The sequence below is a fragment of the Artemia franciscana genome, chromosome 17 (assembly GCF_032884065.1).
Source record: "Artemia franciscana chromosome 17, ASM3288406v1, whole genome shotgun sequence".
In the NCBI taxonomy this organism is placed as follows: domain Eukaryota; kingdom Metazoa; phylum Arthropoda; class Branchiopoda; order Anostraca; family Artemiidae; genus Artemia; species Artemia franciscana.
In genome coordinates, this window is record NC_088879.1 from 38,204,718 (window position 1) to 38,223,182 (window position 18,465).

The 18,465-nt window shown below is 37.4% G+C and overlaps 1 protein-coding gene across 1 annotated transcript in view; it reads right to left on the bottom strand.

Annotated features, from left to right (window-relative positions):
• Positions 1-17,194, bottom strand: part of LOC136037576 (zinc metalloproteinase nas-7-like) — a 29,071-nt gene extending 11,877 nt beyond the window's left edge. Inside the window, exons 1-3 of the mRNA XM_065720297.1 lie at positions 17,090-17,194; positions 15,834-16,046; positions 13,252-13,438 (exon numbers count right to left, since the gene is read on the bottom strand). Coding sequence (XP_065576369.1) covers positions 13,252-13,438; positions 15,834-16,046; positions 17,090-17,194 — 505 coding nt within the window. The remainder of the gene's footprint in view (positions 1-13,251; positions 13,439-15,833; positions 16,047-17,089) is intronic.
• Positions 17,195-18,465: the final 1,271 nt, after the last annotated feature.

An 18,465-nucleotide genomic window follows, 5' to 3' on the forward strand; every position in this document is an offset into this window, starting at 1 on the left:
CATATTCAAATTTTAAACTCTCAAGTTTAGTAGTCAACTTTTTCTGGAGAATTTATCTCAAATTCAAATCCTGGAGTCTACTAACATCATAACTTCCCGGAAGGTAGTCAACCATCTGAAATTTTAGCTTTAAATTAACCTTAGACACTACTAGATGGTGATCCTCACTTTTAACATCAATAACAGATCTCCTATATACCCTAGTATCTTGTATTGATCCTGCCAGTCTTCTGTTTACTATAAAATAATATAACATGTAGCAGCTAGGAATATTATACAATAACATTTTATGACCAAACACTGTATCGGTTATAAACAGATTGTTATACCTACAAAATTGCAAAAGTATGTAGCCATTACTGTTTTCGTTTCCTACACCAAATTTATCTAGGCTAGGATACCATCTATCTCTATTTCTACCAACCTGGGCGTTAATATCATCTAGTAAAAACACCATATTTCTACCTGGGATCCTGTCTATTCGCTCCTGTAACTGTAAGCAAAATTCATCTGTGTCACTAGCATCTCTGTCAGTCGGTTCTACAGGGGCATATACTACTATAACCGATACCCTGAACTTTTTAGTCATAAAATGAGCAATTAGTATTCTATTATTAATACCTTCCAAGCCAAAACAAGACTTAGCAGCCTCCTTGTTCATGATGAGCCCTACTCCCTGTCAATGTACCCCATCCTTCCTGCCTGAGTAACACCTAATTTCTTGTTTCCTACCCCAGGGATATGAGTTTCTGAAACTCCTAGTAAGTCCAATTCGAATCCTCTGAATTCGTCAGTCAGAATGTCGGTACGATAGTCATTTCTTAACGTCGTAACATTCCAAGTTCCAACTTTCATATTTATTCTTTAAACTATTGAAATTATTTTGGCCTGAGGAAAAGCAATGATCCTGGATACCAGTGCAGGACGGGGATAAACACATCTTCTCAGGCTCACACCAAAGCGCTTAAGCCGGCTTAGAACTGGACAGCAAGAAGTCCCTGGGACCTCCAATATTAATAGTAGTTTTGTGAAATCCTGGGCCCTTCTTGGTCAAAACATGGTTTTCAGCACTTGGCGATACTTTTCTATCAACAGGAGTCAAAATCATGCACAGACAGTCTCAAGCCTATTACCTCCGACTAATTATATATTCATGCCTAAAAAAATTATGCTACTACGGGGATGCAACCCATAGTAGATAAACCAGCTAGGAACAGGTTTTTCAGCCCAAAAACCCCCGTCGAAGCAGACCAGGCCTAGAAGAATTATCCATTAATCAGAATCCTGTGCGAATACTGTGATGTTTACTAGACTATAATTTTCTCGAGGGTTGCCACTCCTCATTTGGGAACGGAGTTGACCGCAAGGTTCCCAGTCTTACAGGTACCCCAAAAGGCTTGAGGGAGCCCATTGCAGAGGCCGTTGTCCATAGGTCTGGATCTTACACCCTTTCGCAGTATTCTCCTATAGAGAATCCTCCGACGATGATGTTCTGTGTCACCATGCAATTTAACCCATTGCTGGGAGAAGGTTTTTAACTCATGGGATGTGTGAACAAGCCGGTGGAACCTGTTGAGTGTACATTTATGGGGCCTTCTTCCTCCTCTACCTGTATTTATGGCCCTGGGTAAGGCCTCAGTTTCTATTATGGACCCCCAGGGACAAGGTCCCACCTTGGTCCGTGCCTCCAATGGTGGTACCCTAAATATCTGTAGGGCGTTCTCTATCACCACCTGGAGACACGCTGAGTGGCCTGGGGAAAGCCCCTAAACAGCGTTTTTCAGTAGTAACTAAATGGTAACTAAACGTTAAAATTATATCAAACAGTTCGTGGTAACGAACTGTAGTAAGGAGCGACCCGGCTCAATAGTAACCAAAACTCTGAAAAATGGAATTTTGATACCAATACCTACATCAAAAGAATCGCATTTAAATGCTGATTTTAAATATATAAGTTTCATCAAGTTTAGTCTTACCCATCAAAAGTTACGAGCCTGAGAAAATTTGCGTTATTTTAGAAAATAGGGGGAAACGCCCCCTAGAAGTCATAGAATCTTAACGAAAATCACACCATCAGATTCAGCGTATCATAGAACCCTACTGTAGAAGTTTCAAGCTCCTATCTACAAAAATGTGGAATTTTGTATTTTTTGCCAGAAGGCAGATCACGGATGCGTGTTTATTTGTTTTTTTGTTTTTTTGTTTTTTCGTTTTTTTTTTTTTCTTTTTCCCAGGGGTGATCGTATCGACCCAGTTGTCCTAGAATGTTGCAAGAGGGCTCATTCTAACGGAAATGAAAAGTTCTAGTGCCCTTTTTAAGTGACCAAAAAAATTGGAGGGCACCTAGGCCCCCTCCCACGCTAATTATTTTACCAAAGTCAACGGATCAAAATTCTGAGATAGCCATTTTATTCAGCGTAGTCGTAAAAACCTTATAACTATGTCTTTAGGGACGACTTACTCCCCCACAGTCCCCATGGGAGGGGCAACAAGTTACAAACTTTGACCAATGCTTACATATAGTAATGGTTATTGGGAAGTGTACAGGCGTTTTCAGGAGGATTTTTTTGGTTGGGGGAGGGGTTGAGAAGAAGGGGATATGCTGGGGGAACTTTCCATCGATAATTTGTCATGGGGGATGAAAATCTCCATGAAGGGAGCGCAGGATTTACTAGCATTATTTAAAAACACAATGAAAAAATAAATATGAAAAAGTACTTTCACCTGGAAGTAAGGAACAGCATTAAAACTTAAAACAAACAGAAATTATTACCCATTTGAGGGGCTCACCTCCTCCTAATACCTCGCTCTTTACGTTAAAGTATTTTTAGTAATTTCAACTATTTATTCTACGGCTTTTGTGATTCTGGGGTCATTCTTAATGAATTGGGACAAAATTTAAGCTTTTATTGTAAAGAGCGAGGATCTGACAAGGGGGCGAACCCCCTCATATATGTAATAAAAATATGAGAATACAAAAGTTCTTTACGTAAGCTAATTTATAAGTTACGTAAATCTCTTACTAATAAAAATATTCGTAAAAAATTAAAAGTTCTAGTTGCCTTTTTAATTAACCAAAAAATCGGAGGGCAACTAGGCTTCCTCCCCCGCTCTTTTTTTCTCAAAATCATTCGATCAAAATTATGAGAAAGCCATTTAGCCAAAAAAAAAAAAAAAAAAATGCCAATTTCGTTTTAATTATTCCTCTGCGGAGAGCCAAAATCAAAACATGCATTGATTCAAAAATGTTCAGAAATTAAATAAAAAAAAACAAGTTTTTTTAACTGAAAGTAAGGAGCGACATTAAAACTTAAAACGAACAGAAATTACTTCGTATATGAAAGAGGCTGCTTCCTCATCAATGCCCCGCTCTTTACGCTAAAGTTTTTTACTGTTTTAAAAAGAAGAATTGATAGACAGAGTCAAACTTTAGCGTAAAGAGCGGGGCGTTGATGAGGAAGCAGCCTCTTTCATATACGAAGTAATTTCTGTTCGTTTTAAGTTTTAATGTCGCTCCTTACTTTCAGTTAAAAAAACTTGTTTTTTTTTATTTAATTCACCGTAAAGAACGATCTTTATCCCATGATATAAAATATAAAAATAAATTTAGTTTTCAACAAAACTATTTCACAGTAAAGAACAATTATATAAAGTATTGGCATAGTTAATTATTAAAATGGATTGCGAACGAAAAGGTAATTTTTCGCTGAATTTTGTATAAAGGATCAGTAAAGTTGTAAGGTAATTTTTAATATTACATAATATTAAGGAATTTTCCTTTTCATTTGTTCAATAGATATGGTCCATTTGACTTAGGGAATAATCCTTTTGTATTACGCTGGGTATATGCTCTGCTTGAAAACACGGGGCCCAGGGATCGATTCCAGTTGCGGTAAGGTCTGGCGACAGGTTTGCTAGCTGGAAAAAAGACCAAGCAAAACGTCGATTGAACACCCTATGCACCAATAACGGACCAGGAAGTTATTTATCCTATCCTGACTTGGGATCAGACCTTTGGAGTTGGTTATAAATTATAACTGACTCTGACTTCAATTCCGGATCCAGATATTTTCAATATGCCTTCTCCATCTCCGACTCCATTCAGCAAAATTTAACTAGATTTTATAAATTATAACCAACTTTGACTACAGAAATTTTCAATATACCTACCCGATTCTCTGACAAAAATCGGCTGATTTCTTATGGTTACGTTTGAAGGTGGCAGCGATGGAAAATGTTTGATTTTTTTGGCGAAATCGGTCCGTCCAAACACCGTATTGGCAGAAAGAACAGAAAACATGCCCAAGGAACGGTCAAAAGAGAAGTGACGAGTGAGGACTTGGTTTTAAAAGGGGACAAAACACGCGACCTTTAATGCATATGTTTATTATTTTAAGCTCATAATTATTTTTTTTTAGGTTTTGAAAGATGGTACTCATTTGAATATATGGCAGAGAAATAGTACTGCTTAAGGCGAAAACCAAAAGAACCAATTAAAGTCTTATGCTTATTCGTTTATACTAAACTTACTTTTGAAGTCAGGCTCACGTGGAGCACTACTTTTGACTTAAAGGCTTTAATTTGTATTTCAACTACACTACATATTGAGTGAAGGAGAATTGAGTTTTGCTGGGATTTATTTATTTGGATTATGTTATAGCCGTTAACCGCTGTTCAAGCACCTGGATTTTTCAAGACATTATTTGTTCAACACATCAGCTTATTTGTTTACATAATGATCAGATTTACAATGGTATGTGTTTTCCATCCTTTTGCTTCCCTCTCCTTTTAAGGGACGGAAATGGATAAAATGTCTCCTCCTTAAATACCTTAGATAGGCATTTTCTCAACTCATGTTGTTATCATGTTTCTTTGGTGGGGTCGTTTTTTTTTAGACCAAAGATGTTGCAAAGGCAATTGCAAATTACAATTGTATTTGCGATCCCGCTGCGATTCTCCTGGGCTTTCCCAATAGGCAAAACTCAGAATGTTTGAAAATATATTAGTCCCCTGTTTTGCCTACAAGAACCGTTCAAATTTGAATTGTCAACTAGGTGGAAGTAATGAAAGACTTGGTATCTTGGGTTAATTGTAGTAAAGTCAAGACGGATAGTTTCCATGAGAGGCAAATCTAGCTTCAGAGTTGAATTAAAAAAATTATTTCAATTCTTGAAAATAGTCTATCATCTATTTATAGTCTATCATAGAGGGCAGAACTAAGGTAAGATACTTATAGATTAGTTGTAATTCAAACAGTCTATCCATTCTGTGAGCCATTGGAGAACAACTAGAGACCAAAACATGATTCAAAGATTTATGACCGACCATGCGTCTAAAGGATTTGCAGGCAAATGGGTGACTAAGATTTTTCATATTATGTGAGCTTTGCCTATGGGAAAGTCCACTGGAATTGCAGTGGGGGTGACTACAGTGACTGCAAATTCAGTCACTCCCATTTTTGACTTTGCACAGAAACAACCTTGATATTAGATTATTCGTTAAAACCATTATATGGAGCAAACAGTTGCCTTGTACCATCATTCAACTTGGTAAACTTCAGACTGTCATAAATCTCCACAATACCGTTGACATTGGTTGAAGTAAACCAATGTATTCTGATTTACGACCGACCATGCGTCCACAAGATTTACAGGCAAATGGGCGACTGAAAATTTTTCATATTATGCGAGTTTGCTTATATGAAAGCCTACTAGACTTGCAGTGGGGGTGACTGCAGTGACTGCAAATTCAGTCACTCCCATTTTTGACTTTGCACAGAAGCTAACTTGAGATTAGATTATTCATTAAAACCATTATATGGAGCAAACAGCTGCCTTGTACCATCATTCAACTTGGAAAAATTCAAACTGTCATCAATCTCCACAATACCGTTGACATTTGTTTAAGCAAACTAATGTCTTCTGACGATATAGTCACGTATTTGATTCAATCGATCTGATTTTTAGTATTGAACTTATCAGTCAAGACTAACGTCGTGCTTATAAAGCCATGGCGATGGTTTTCCCTCAATAAATTCTTGGTGGCGTCGATGATAGTATCATCTAGCCTGCATGTCTGGTTTTCTAAAATCTCTTCATGACTGCTTGATAATTGCAATGAATCAACCCCAACATCCAGGAATCAATGATTTTTGTGACGTTTCTATTCCATCTACTGGTGAGCTTGTCACTTCACTATCGTCATCATCTAGGGAATTTTCATTTATAATGTATATATCAAACAGTTCGTGGTAACCAACTATAAGTGAGGAGCAACCCGGGTTCAATAGTAACCGAAACTCTAAAAAACGGAATTTTGGTACCAATAGATATGTACATCAAAAGAATTAGATTTTATCTTGATTTCAAATCTATAGGTTTCATCAAGTTTAGTTTTACCCATCAAAAGTTACGAGACTGAGAAAATTTGCCTTATTTCCGTAAAAAGGGGGAAACACCCCCTAAACGAATCTTAATGATTCTTAATGAATATCATGGAATCTTAATGAAAATTAAATCATCAGATATAGCACATCAGAGAACCGTATCGCAGACGTATCAAACCCCTGTCTGCGAAAATGTGGAATTTTGTATTTTTGGCCAGAAGGAGTGTATGGAGGCGTGCTTTTTGTTGTTTTTTTATTGTTTTTCCCAGGGTGGATCGTATTGACCCACTGTTCCTAGAATATCACAAGTTGGCTCATTCAAACAGAAATTAAAAGTTCTAGTACCTTTTTAAGTGACCAAAAAATTGGAGGGCAATTAGGCCCACTCCCACGCTCATTTTTTTCCAAAGTCACCGAATCAAAATGTTGACTATATGTTGACAAATAATTATAGCTTTGAGGATGATTTAATCCCCCACAGTCCCCGGGGGAAGAGCTACAAGTTATGAACTTTGCCCATTGTTTACACATAGTATTGGTTGTTAAGAGGTATACAAACGTTTTCGGGGGAATTTTTCTGATGGGGGTTCGGGGGAAAGGTGTTAATCAAAAAATCATCAGAAATTAAATAAAAAACAAGTGAAGAAACAAGTTTTTTCAACTGAAAGTAAGGAGTAACATTAAAACTTAAAACGAACAGGAATTATTACGTTTATGAGGGGGTTTGTACCCTCATTAATACCTCGCTCTTTACGCTAAAGTTTTTTTTAGTACTTTCAAAAGAGTGATTTATTCTAATTAAATGGCTTTTGTGATTCAAGGGCCATTCATAAAGAATCGGAACAAAATTCAAATTTTAGCGTAAAAAGCGAGGTATTGACGAGAAGGTGAACCCCCTCATATACGTAATAATTTCTGCTCGTTTAAAGTTTTAATGTTGTCCCTTACTTTCAGTTGAAAAAAATGATGTTGTTTTTTATTTAATTCTCCTTAAGAAGAGAACAACAAGCAGCAGCATGCTTTGCTATTTCCTTGTTATCCTTGCATTCAAGGTATCTAATAACAATGTTTGAAAGGCGGTTGTCTAGCCTCTCGTATTTCTCCTTTTTCTAGAGAGCTAGATAGCCAGCATCAGAACATCAACTTTTAAATTGGCTCCCCCTCCTCTCCATAAGTACAATTCAATCGATTAATGTCCATAAATTTGCTCTGAGTCCTTTGACTTTAGCCTGTGAATTCCCAACTCCTTATAAGAAAGTCAAGTCAGTCTAAGGACCAGCAGAAAAAGTCCTCAAGAACAGCTTTGGTCTCAAGCTTAGATTTTGCTATTTGGCGCTAAAGCATGTATGCCTTAGCTAAGAAAAATGGTAAAAAAGAAGTAGAGATAAAACAAATAAAAATAATAGTAAACGAAATAGAGATAAAAACAAGATTTAAGTTGAAACTCATTAAGGATGTACGATACCTAAAACATCATTTTGCGATTCTCAGTGTCAGCTAACAGCCTCAAAGACAAAGGGCCCATTAGCAAATTTTCTCATCACTACAGGGAGCTTCTGAAGCAATTTGGGCATAAACTGATATGGGATCTTAGATGTGTCAACAGTTCGAAAATCTAACGAGGCTAGTTTAAAGCAAAGGAAACTTGTAATCTTTTGCTAATTGTTAAGCGAAACGCTGCCTAATCAAAGTGCGTACAGCATAAATAATGTGCATTCTGTGTTTGCAAAGACTTCAATCAAGGTATTTAGCACAAAAGGAAACTTAGAAAACTGTCAAATTATTCCTCAGTTTAACAAATAAATTTCTGCTCCCTTCCATCGAAAAAACAAAATTTACGCTTTCTAATGATGCGAGTTTCATTATATTGGAATATCTCAATTTTTGGCACAAAACCGGAGAAGTTAAATGATTTTCTTAAGATTTCTGGGAAAATAGGTGTCAACTTTTAGTTGTTTTTTTTTTTTTTTTTTTTTTTTTTTTTTTTATTCTGATCTCTTATCTAAGCTATAAGAGTTATGGCAAGACTGCCCAGCTAACTCTGAATAGTTTGGCCACACAAACTAAAAAGGCTTGTAATAGACGAGAATAGGGTGATTCGGGTGATTCCTTAAAGTATTGAACGACCTTAAAAGCACATTATTAGCAAACCCACAAGGGTTTTCAGAAACATGCTATCGCTTCAATGGGGAAAATGGTTGGCATAGCAATGACAGTTTTGACAAGGATAAATAAAACAATAGCATTTTTTTATAGCAAGAAAATTAATGACAATTTATACGATGAAGTATAAAACGACGTTACTGTTTTCGATGGAAATAAAAATCAGTGACCGTTCGTCTGGTGGGAAACAAAACGATGTCAATTTTTCCAATGACATGAAAAACAATAACAGTTTATCCAATGACAAAAGAAAACAATTACAGATTGTTGCTGGTAGAAAGAACCGACGACGCGTTGTCATACGACACTCTTGGTACTGACAGAATCTGTGGCAAAAAACAACGATGACCAAATTATGTTATGGCGAAATGCCGGGACGCTAAACAGACCCATCTTTATTTGTGTTAGATTCAGAGTATTTGAACGCATGATTGGCGTAATTTAGAACTAACCTCACCTGACCAACCCTAAGCAACACTTTAATGCTAATAGACTGTTTTGCAACAACTCAGAAGAAATTAAGATCAGAAACTTATTTCAAACACATGCAAAATAAACAGACCTATTACTTTGTGAAAACCCAAAGAAAAATTTGTGGAATCACGTGCAAGTGTTGCGCGAAGTGCAACATGCACAAACATTTTTGGAAGGTAGTACTTAATTTTTCAAAGTAGTATTTTTTGGCAGTCCTGATTAGTATCATTAATTCTTTTCGAGTGGCAAATAGTCATATTCGCAGGGCAAACTGATGGTGATTCTAGTGACACAGATGAATTTTACTTACAGTTACAGGAGCAAATAGACAGGGCACCAGGTAAAAATATGGTGTATTTACTAGGAGATTTTAATACACAGGTTGGTATGAATAGGGATAGATGGCATTCTAGCCTAGGTAAATTTGGAGTAGGAGAGAAAATAATAATGGCTACAGACTTTTGCAGTTTTGTAGGTATAACAACCTAGTTATAATCAATACGGTGTTTGGTCATAAAATGGCCCATAAGTTGACATGGAATTCAAGTGATAGTAGGACAACAAACCTTATTGATTATGTCATTGTAAACCGAAAACTAGCAAGATCAATACAAGATACTAGGGTATATAAAAGTGCTGTTATTGATGTTAAAAGTAAAGATCACCATCTAGTAGTGTCTAAGGTTAATTTAAAGCTGAAATTTCGGAAGGATACCTCTCGGGAAGTTATGATGTTGGTAGACTCCAGGATAAAAATTTTAGAGAAACTTTCCAGGAACAGTTGAATACTAAACTTGAGAGTTTAAAATTTGACAATGTGGAAGATGGATGGAATAATTTTAGAAAAACAATTTGTGAAGTTGCTGATGGTGTCTTAGGGAAGAAAGTTAAAACTGCAGCTAGGAATACTAGTGAAAAGGCTTTATGTTTAATAGAGAGTAGAAGGGGTTTGCGCGAGAATTATCTGAGTGATAGATAATATGAAAACAAAAGGAAGTTAAAGATAGGAATGGGGCCACAGTTGGTGACAAGGAAAGCGTTAAAGAGAGATGGATGGGACATTTTGAGAATGCTAAACCGAGACACAGTTGCAGGAAAAGATATAGATAAAAAAGAAAAATATTGTGATACCCTGGATGTGAAGTAAGATTTGTTTTGCGAGGAAGAATTAGCGACAGTACTAAAAGGATTAAAAAACAATAAGGCTCCAGCTGCTGATAGTGTAATAAATGAGTTTCATAAATATGGTGGCTCTGAGGTTATAAATAAGCTACTGAAGACTATGAATATGATTTTTGAAAAAGGGGAAGTACCCAATGATTTTAGGAAAACCTTAATTAAACCACTGTACAAAAAAGGTGACAAGAGTGAGTGTCGTAATTATCGAAACATTAGTCTGGTCTCCGGAGGCAGCAAATTGCTTAGTAATATGAGACTTTTTAGACTGAGAGATGCTGTAGACAAAGTTCTAAGAGAAGAAAAGTGCGGTCTTAGAAAAGGTAGAGGATGTGTCGACCAAGTTTTCACTCTTAGGTTAATAATTGAGAAGTGCCTTTGTTGTCAAACACCTTTGGTCCTCAGTTTTATAGATTACGAGCAAGCGTTCGATTGTGTTGATAGAAGAGCTTTAGAAAAGGTCTTATCCTTATATGGTATACCAGACAAATACATTAAAGTGACTTGTGCTATGTATGAGAATAATACTGCTGCGGTTAAGGTAGGAAATGAGGTTAGCAGCTGGTTTTGTATTAAATCAGGAGTTAAGCAGGGTTGTGTTCTATTCCCCTTTATATGGATCATTTTGATGGACTTTGTCTTAAGGAGCACAGGAAAGGCAATTGGAGACCACGGAATATAATGGGGGAGGAAAACTCTCCTGAACTTTGATTATGCTGATGATTTAGGCATATTAGATGAAAGTGTGAGCAAAATGAATGATTTTTTAGAGGTTTTCGAGTTCAAGGTGCTAAAATAGGTATAAAAAATAAATGTTAAGAAGACTAAATCACTAGGGCTAGGAATAAGTGAAGCCGAAAAGGTGACGTTGGGTAACGAAAAGATTGATCAGGGGGCAGCTTCACTTGCCTTGGCAGTATTATTAGTAAAGACGGTGAGAGCAGTGAAGATGTTAAAGTAGAATATCCAAGGCTCAGAGTGTTTTTTCACAGTTAAAAAAAGGCTTGAAGACTAAGAAGGTGAATCTTAAGACCAGGATTAGAATATTAGAAGCTATTGTGATGACAGTAGCCGAATATGGCTCTGAAGCGTGGACGCTCCGAAAGGCGGATGAGAATTTGCTAGATGTTTTCCAGAGAAATTGCCTACGGATTGTTCTGGGTACCCGGCTGACCGACCGTATTTCAAACAGTAGGTTGTACGAAAAATGTGGTTCAATCCCGGTTTCTCGGGCCATAATGAAAGAAAGGTTGAGATGGTTAGGTCACGTTCTGTGGATGAAGGATGACATATTGCCGAAGATTGTCATTTTTGGCAATCCTTCTGGGGCTAAATGGAAAGCAGGTCGTCCTCTTCTGGGGTGGTAGGATGTAATAAATAAATATTTAAAGGATATAGGAACTTCTTGGGAGTGTGTAAAGAGGGAGGCCTTGAATAGATTGGGTTGCAGGAGGAGCGTGCGTAGCTGTGTTGGCCTCAGGCGGCTTGGTGCTGTGGTGAGCTATTAGTAGTAGTAGTAGTAGCATTCGACTCCGGAATACACGCTCCGCTATCGCATTTGGCACATAAACACGGTGTTGATCGGTTGGCTATTTTACCTTTTCGTAATATGTACAGAAAACCTTCTGTCCGAGTTAAATTGCAGTGGACCAATTAAGCGAAAAACAGTGCCAGTGAGGAAATGAATCCTGCAGGGTGATATTTATTCACCATCTTTGTTAAACGCTTCGTGGTAAAGAACCGTAAGTGAGGAGCAACTCTGCCCAATAGTAACCAAAACTTTCAGTAACGGAATTTTAATGACAAGACACATAAAAAGAATTAACTTTTTATCCCGATTCCAAATATATTAAAAATTTAAAGTCTAATTTAACACATAAAACACTGAGCACCTGAGTAGAATTTGCGCGATTATTGAAAAGTGGGGATACCCCCCCCCCCCAAACACACACACACAAAAATCCAGGAATCTTAATAAAAATTTAACTATCAGATTCAGCGTATCAGAGAACTGTACTGTAGAGGTTTCAAGCTAACATCTGCAAAAGAGTGGAACTATGCACTTTTTGTTAGAAAAAAAAAATCAGGGATGTGTCCTTATTTGTTGTTTTTCCCCAAGAGTGATCGTATCAACCCAGTGAGCCTAAAGCATCGGGAGAGGGGCTCATTATCATGGAAATAAAAATTTCTAGTACCCTTTTTAAGCGACCAAGAAAATTGGAGGGCAACTAGGCCCCTCCCATGGCTCTTTTTTCCCAAAATCGTCTCTTTTCTTAGGGATTTCGTGTAAAAATAATGCTCCAGGAAGATCGGAAGAGAGCTCATTTGAAAGAAAACAAATAGTTCCAGTGACCTTTTTAAGTGATAAGAAAATTGGAGGGCAACTGCCCATAACATTTTTTCCCCAAAGTCATCCGATCAAAATTTTGTGATAACCGTTTTCTTTGACATAGTTGAAAGGTCCAGTTATTATGTCTCTTGGGATGACTCGAGCCCCCCCCCCCCCCATTACATTTTAAGACCACACTGGCTATACATGGCGTATGAAACAAAGAAAAGAAAGGATATAATAAATGAAAAATAAAATCAAATAGGTGAGAAAAAACGAGGGTTTTATCAGCCAGTAGCAAACTATGAAAACGAAAACTAAGCAAATATTTTGACAAAGACCTCCGCTAAGTCGTCCTCAGTGCTAAAAAAAAAAAAAAAAAAAAAAAAAAAAAAAAAAAAAAAAAACAAGATCTAACCTTTTGAAGTGAATTCTACAAGAAGAGAGAAGACACTTAATAAAATTGAAAAAAAAAGCAGTCAGAATCATTAAAATTCATTAATGTATTGATTGTATTAAAATTTTGTGGAATTTAGTCTTGGAGAAGGTAGGAAGTAGATGAAAAAAGAAAATTTTACATAGAAATCTGCAGACCCCCCCCCCTCCTAGATTCCTTAATAAAAATTCCTTAATAAAAACTTATAGGGGATACATTGCACTATATGTAGCAGGGCCTATAAAACAAATAGTTATGGATTCCAAGCTCAATTAATTTTTGATATACCTGAATCAATATTTTCCTCAAAAATTGTTACATAGTCGTCTCTATCCCATCGGGACTGCTCATGAAAGAAACCGATGGCGTGCATAAGCTCATGGATTGGAGTCCCAGTATATCGGACACAGCTTCCGCAGAATTCACATTCTGGTGTTTGAAGATTCACCACTTGTACATTCCCAATCCGACCAACCTGTGAAAGAAAATTCAAAATTTTGAAGCTAGACAAGAACTAATGAGAAATTTATAGGTTCAAAATGCTTAAGATTATCACTAAAAAGAAATAAAGCCAAACGGAACCTTCCTACATACATGGGCTGGATGCCCTAGTTGCAAAGTCGAGCGAGCAGGTGTGAAATGTAAAATGTAAATATGCCGACTTAAGCGCTAGTTCTCTCTTTGGATAGCATTTTACAATTCAGAAATCAGTTGTTCTAACCAAAGGGCTGCAGTAAAATACTTAGGAATCTCTTCTCTCAGCTGATATTTTAGAGAAAGAGAAAACAAAACAAATAATTAGTTGTTCAGTAAAATCACGTAAAATAATTTTCGCATACTGTTTTCAAAGTCCTGCATAAAACATTAATTTTTGTGTGTGTTTTGTCTTTGTGTCTCCTATGAAAACTTCTGGTGTTTCATCTGGTGTTTTATAAAACGAACACAAAACTTAAATTTGAAGACCCTCTCAAAGTAACAGTGAAAGGGTAATTGAATAAAAATAACATACAGAATGGCAATTCAATTTTTCAATTTATGCAGAGCATTTTTATAAGCCAATCGCTCCCCGGGTAAGATATTATCACATATTCTGTTAAATTGAAAAATATGTTTTGTTGATTTATTCAAAAATGATCAGAATAAACTAGTTCATTATAAATGGGGCTTAAATAGGTTTCTCCAGTGTACCTTTTAAGAGCTACCATCCGTGAATGGTAAAATGGTAATCAACTGCCTCCTTGAAAACTTGAATGAGACCTTTAACGAGCAATAATGGAGGTTTTGGTCAAATAAAATGAAAGGGTATACTTTGTCATAGACATGGTGGAATCAAAAGTTTCAGGCCTTTTGCGTAGTCCCATAGCTTTGTCAATCGAGAACCTGTGTTCCCACAACCTCTGCACCAACTGCTGGTGGGTTCTTCCGACATAGACACAACCACAAAAATAGGGAACCCTATGAACATAACTACCCAAAATAGGGCTGGTTATATCTTTGCTGCTATAAAAAAAAAACAACTCCGTATTTCATTAGTATTTTAAAGGTGATATTTAGGTTATGTTTTTTCAGAATTCTTTGCAGTTTTCACTTAATTTGGTAAAATATGGGTCAAACATAGAAGATTTTCTCATCACCGACCAAAGGGACGATAACAATTGGGGGCTGTGAAGCTGATGTATCCTTTTCTGCCTTTTCCCTCTTTTTTCTATGATGAATTTCAGTATCTCTATGGTATATACATTGAAAAACGAAATGTTCTTCAGATAATTCAGTTCTGGGACTATATAAGATTCTACCCATATTCTTATTACATGGGACATCGAAGATATAGCTACTCCTCTTTAGACGTAAGTATGGTTTGAAGAGTAATGCAAATACCTATTATTATGTGTAGGCTATCTATAGATCAAAAATTCAAGGCTGAGAGATTTATTGAAGATTAAGACGTCTAGAAAAGGCATTTTATGATTATCTTCTAGTTGTAAGATGAACTAAAGGCTAGAATCCAAAGCCTTGGGATAAGTCAAAAAAGTGTTAAGTGCTATCTCTCCATGATCCCACACAGAAATATCATCATCGACAAACCGGCCCCAATAACGCTGTTTCAGAAAAAAAGTATTCCAAGCGGAGGTTTCAATAGATTTCATCTAGATAGTGGACACAAAAGATGAAAGGCTCGTACCCATTTGAAGACCCATAATTTGGTATTGTACCAAAATATAAGAAAGGTTTATTGCAAAGGCGAACAAAATCGTGCTTGTTTTTTTTGTACTATCTTTAGATTCTTATCAATATTTTTTTCTTAATATTTTGCACTGAGGACGATCAAGCGGAGGTCTTGACCAAACTATTTTCATTTTAATCTACTTTTTTACTGGCTTGTATTATCCTTGTTTCTCTCTTCTTTACGTTTTTTTCATTTTACCAAAAAACAGAACAGAAACAGGTCATCTGTTTTTGATTGACCTGTTCTGTTTCTGTTCTTTTTTATTCAAACCCTATTTATTTTTTCTGTTTCTTCCAAAAAACCAAACAGTGCTCATGCTTAGTTAGGAAATTATTAGTCACGACTAATTTCCAACATTTGAGGCAATCATTATTTTATGTTTTGACAGAGATTAGGAGCCTAGTATTATTAAGAAAATAGACAAAAAATCTAGTTTTAAATGAACAGTACTGAAAAGTGTGAAAGTACTAAGAAGTCCCAAAAACCCTTTTTTTTTGTTAGCTAACACTTATTTTTGAAACAGCCACATAAGATGAACAAAAATTATCGTGTTCCTACCAAAGTGGAGAAAGCCTCTGCCAATAAGTATATTGTTTCGAGAAAATAAAAGTTACAGCTAAAGTATTTTTGAAGCACAACTTACGTATGACCAGCATCCTGTCTGCTCACTTTGAATATCGATGTAATCCGTCTCATCGGTTCGAGGTACAAATTTAACGCATGTTTTGGTGTGGTATTCTTCAAATGATGCCTCAATTATGGCCATTTGTTCAGATGCTAAAAAATGTAAAATTTGTTGTATTACTGCTTCTATTTGATTAGCTTCACTATTAGTGGAGGAAATATACGGTTTGACCTGGGAAAATTGCAACAGAATTTTTTTTTAGACCAAAATGTTCAGAAAAATCAGCTTAATCACACACAAAAACCCTCAAATCCCACTTGCAAAACTACCCGAAAACCCCCCTTGAAGGGGGGAAAATCGGAATTTCTATTTGCACCCCGGCCGAGGGCGGAGAATCAGGAGATCGGCACCTGCGCTACGCGAACCCTAATCGGTTTGCATGCGAAAGTTTGCTTGTTTGCATTTGAACGTATTTTTGAGTTTAAGTAGTCGTTTTCTATCAAATCAAGCATGACGAACCCGAATCCGGTGTCAGAATAATTCGTATCCCAGTATCAATTTTCACCTTCACGGAACGGGGGTGGGTAAAGTACGCAGGTCATTATTTGCCTGATTCCTGCGGCTAAATGATCATTTTATATCAAATAAAGTACCGTATTGCCAGATATGAGGTCAAAAAGCAGGGTTTTTTAACTATTTGCCTCATTTTCACCTCTAAGGGGCCTGTAATATGAGGGGTTGCTAAATATAACATCTTGAAAAACTACTTCTTTAATCGAGATCAAAACTTCAGATCAATCAGTTATAAAAAGGAACGTTTAGAATTCAGGTAAATTAATCACAAGAACATTTTGATTTTAAAGCACAACCTAAAACTAATTCTTTTTCCTGCTCGTCTTCGTTATCATCCTCATCCTGTCTTGATGTAACGTTAGCATATAACGCCCCTTTACACTCCCCGCGGGCATAGCTGCAGGGCAAACCGTTCCGACAGCAGCTGCATCTGAGTGACTAGCACCCGCTTGTGCACTGGCACCGCACCATCTTCAGCAGGTCCTCCGGTGCTGGTGAAGAATCCGAAGATACATATTATGTGACGAAGAGAGGCACCAACCCCACTCTTCGGGCTTTTGCGAATTGGACGTGTCTTGTCACTTCATTATTTGCAAATAGCACCTGTAAAAGTGGTACTTTGCGGCAGCCAAAGTCGGCGGAAGCCGCTCTGCCTGAACGAAAGCAATTGCACTTACAACCCGCATTGTAAATGCTCAAACCCGAACATCCTTTGGGGTCTTCTCGTTGCTTTTCTCTTTGTAGATGCAGAGCAAAGCCTTCTCTCCAGCTTCGGTCATCTCCTGGTGGTTCGATCCTGGTGTCATGAAGGTCTTGCAAGCATCTTTAAAAATCCCATCTTTAAGTGACAAGAAACCACTGCTGGTTTCCCCACGCCATGAAGTCTAGATGTTGTATCGCAGCCAGACATTGCGTGGCAAACGAGTAGATTTTCTGCTGCTTCGGTTCCTAGTTTGTTCTTGATCCTTTTTATGTCATACATTCGTCGGTTATTTCCATGTGTGTCTCTCTGCATAAAGATATCGCATGCATCAAGCTTGGCATGGTACAGCAGAAGGACTAATAGGTCGGTATTATTCCCAATCAAAGTGGTCGACGAAGTTTCAGTGCAACAGACTGCAGTTTGTACAACTAAGACATCGGCATCATCCTGAGCGAGTAGAACTTTGCATCCTGAGTTCGCCAGCCTCTCAGCAAGTAGGATGATGAAGCGTTGTTTGTTTTTGTGATTTCTCAGAAATTCTCCCTTACTTTTGACAATCTTCATGTAAGGAGAGAATTGAATCGTTGGACACGGCAAGCCTTTGGTTCTCATCAGTTGTGTGCAGTTTTTCGTCATAGATGTATCAGTGTAAGAGTAAAAAAATACCGCTACCTGGCCGAAATGTCTTGTAACACAATCTGCGTAAAATCCTGCCACCTCAGAGTATGAGGATCTGGCAGTCCACGGGATTTTGTGGACTAGCCAGCCACCGACCAAGACTCTCTTGGAGGTTGGCGATGTCACTGAACCATCGAGCCCCTCAATTTTCATCAGTGCGTTTGTTAGAGAGGCTTTGTCGGCTGTCCTCATCACCTCGAACGAACTAAAGAGCGATGGTGGAGAACTACAGAGCTCGAACGACAGAACCTCGTTCAAGTCAGAACCACTGGTGCTAGCCACTGCGGCTAGATGTTGGAAGATTAAAACTGGGTCAACCATTACCCTCTCACTATCTATCACCACAGATGACCTCTTAGCTTTAGTTACAGCTTTCTCCTTTCTCCTGAAAACATATTTGTCAATGTCTTTCGCTTCCATATCCTTCAGAATGGTTTCTCCCACAGATTTGGCATCGTCTGCGTTTACAGATGATAAAATGCGGACACCAGTAACCACGCTCAATAGCTCTGAATCTTGCCTGAAGGGCTCTAGGGGCTCAATGTATCGAACTATCTTTTCGATGTCCGCCAGATCTCTAGCTCTCTTCGAAGATATCGCTTCTGCGTGATTTTCAACTGTCAACTCCACGAGGCCAGTCAGGTTCTTTATGCGTTCGTTAACGAGAACCAAAGTAGGCATAGCAGATGTCCAAAT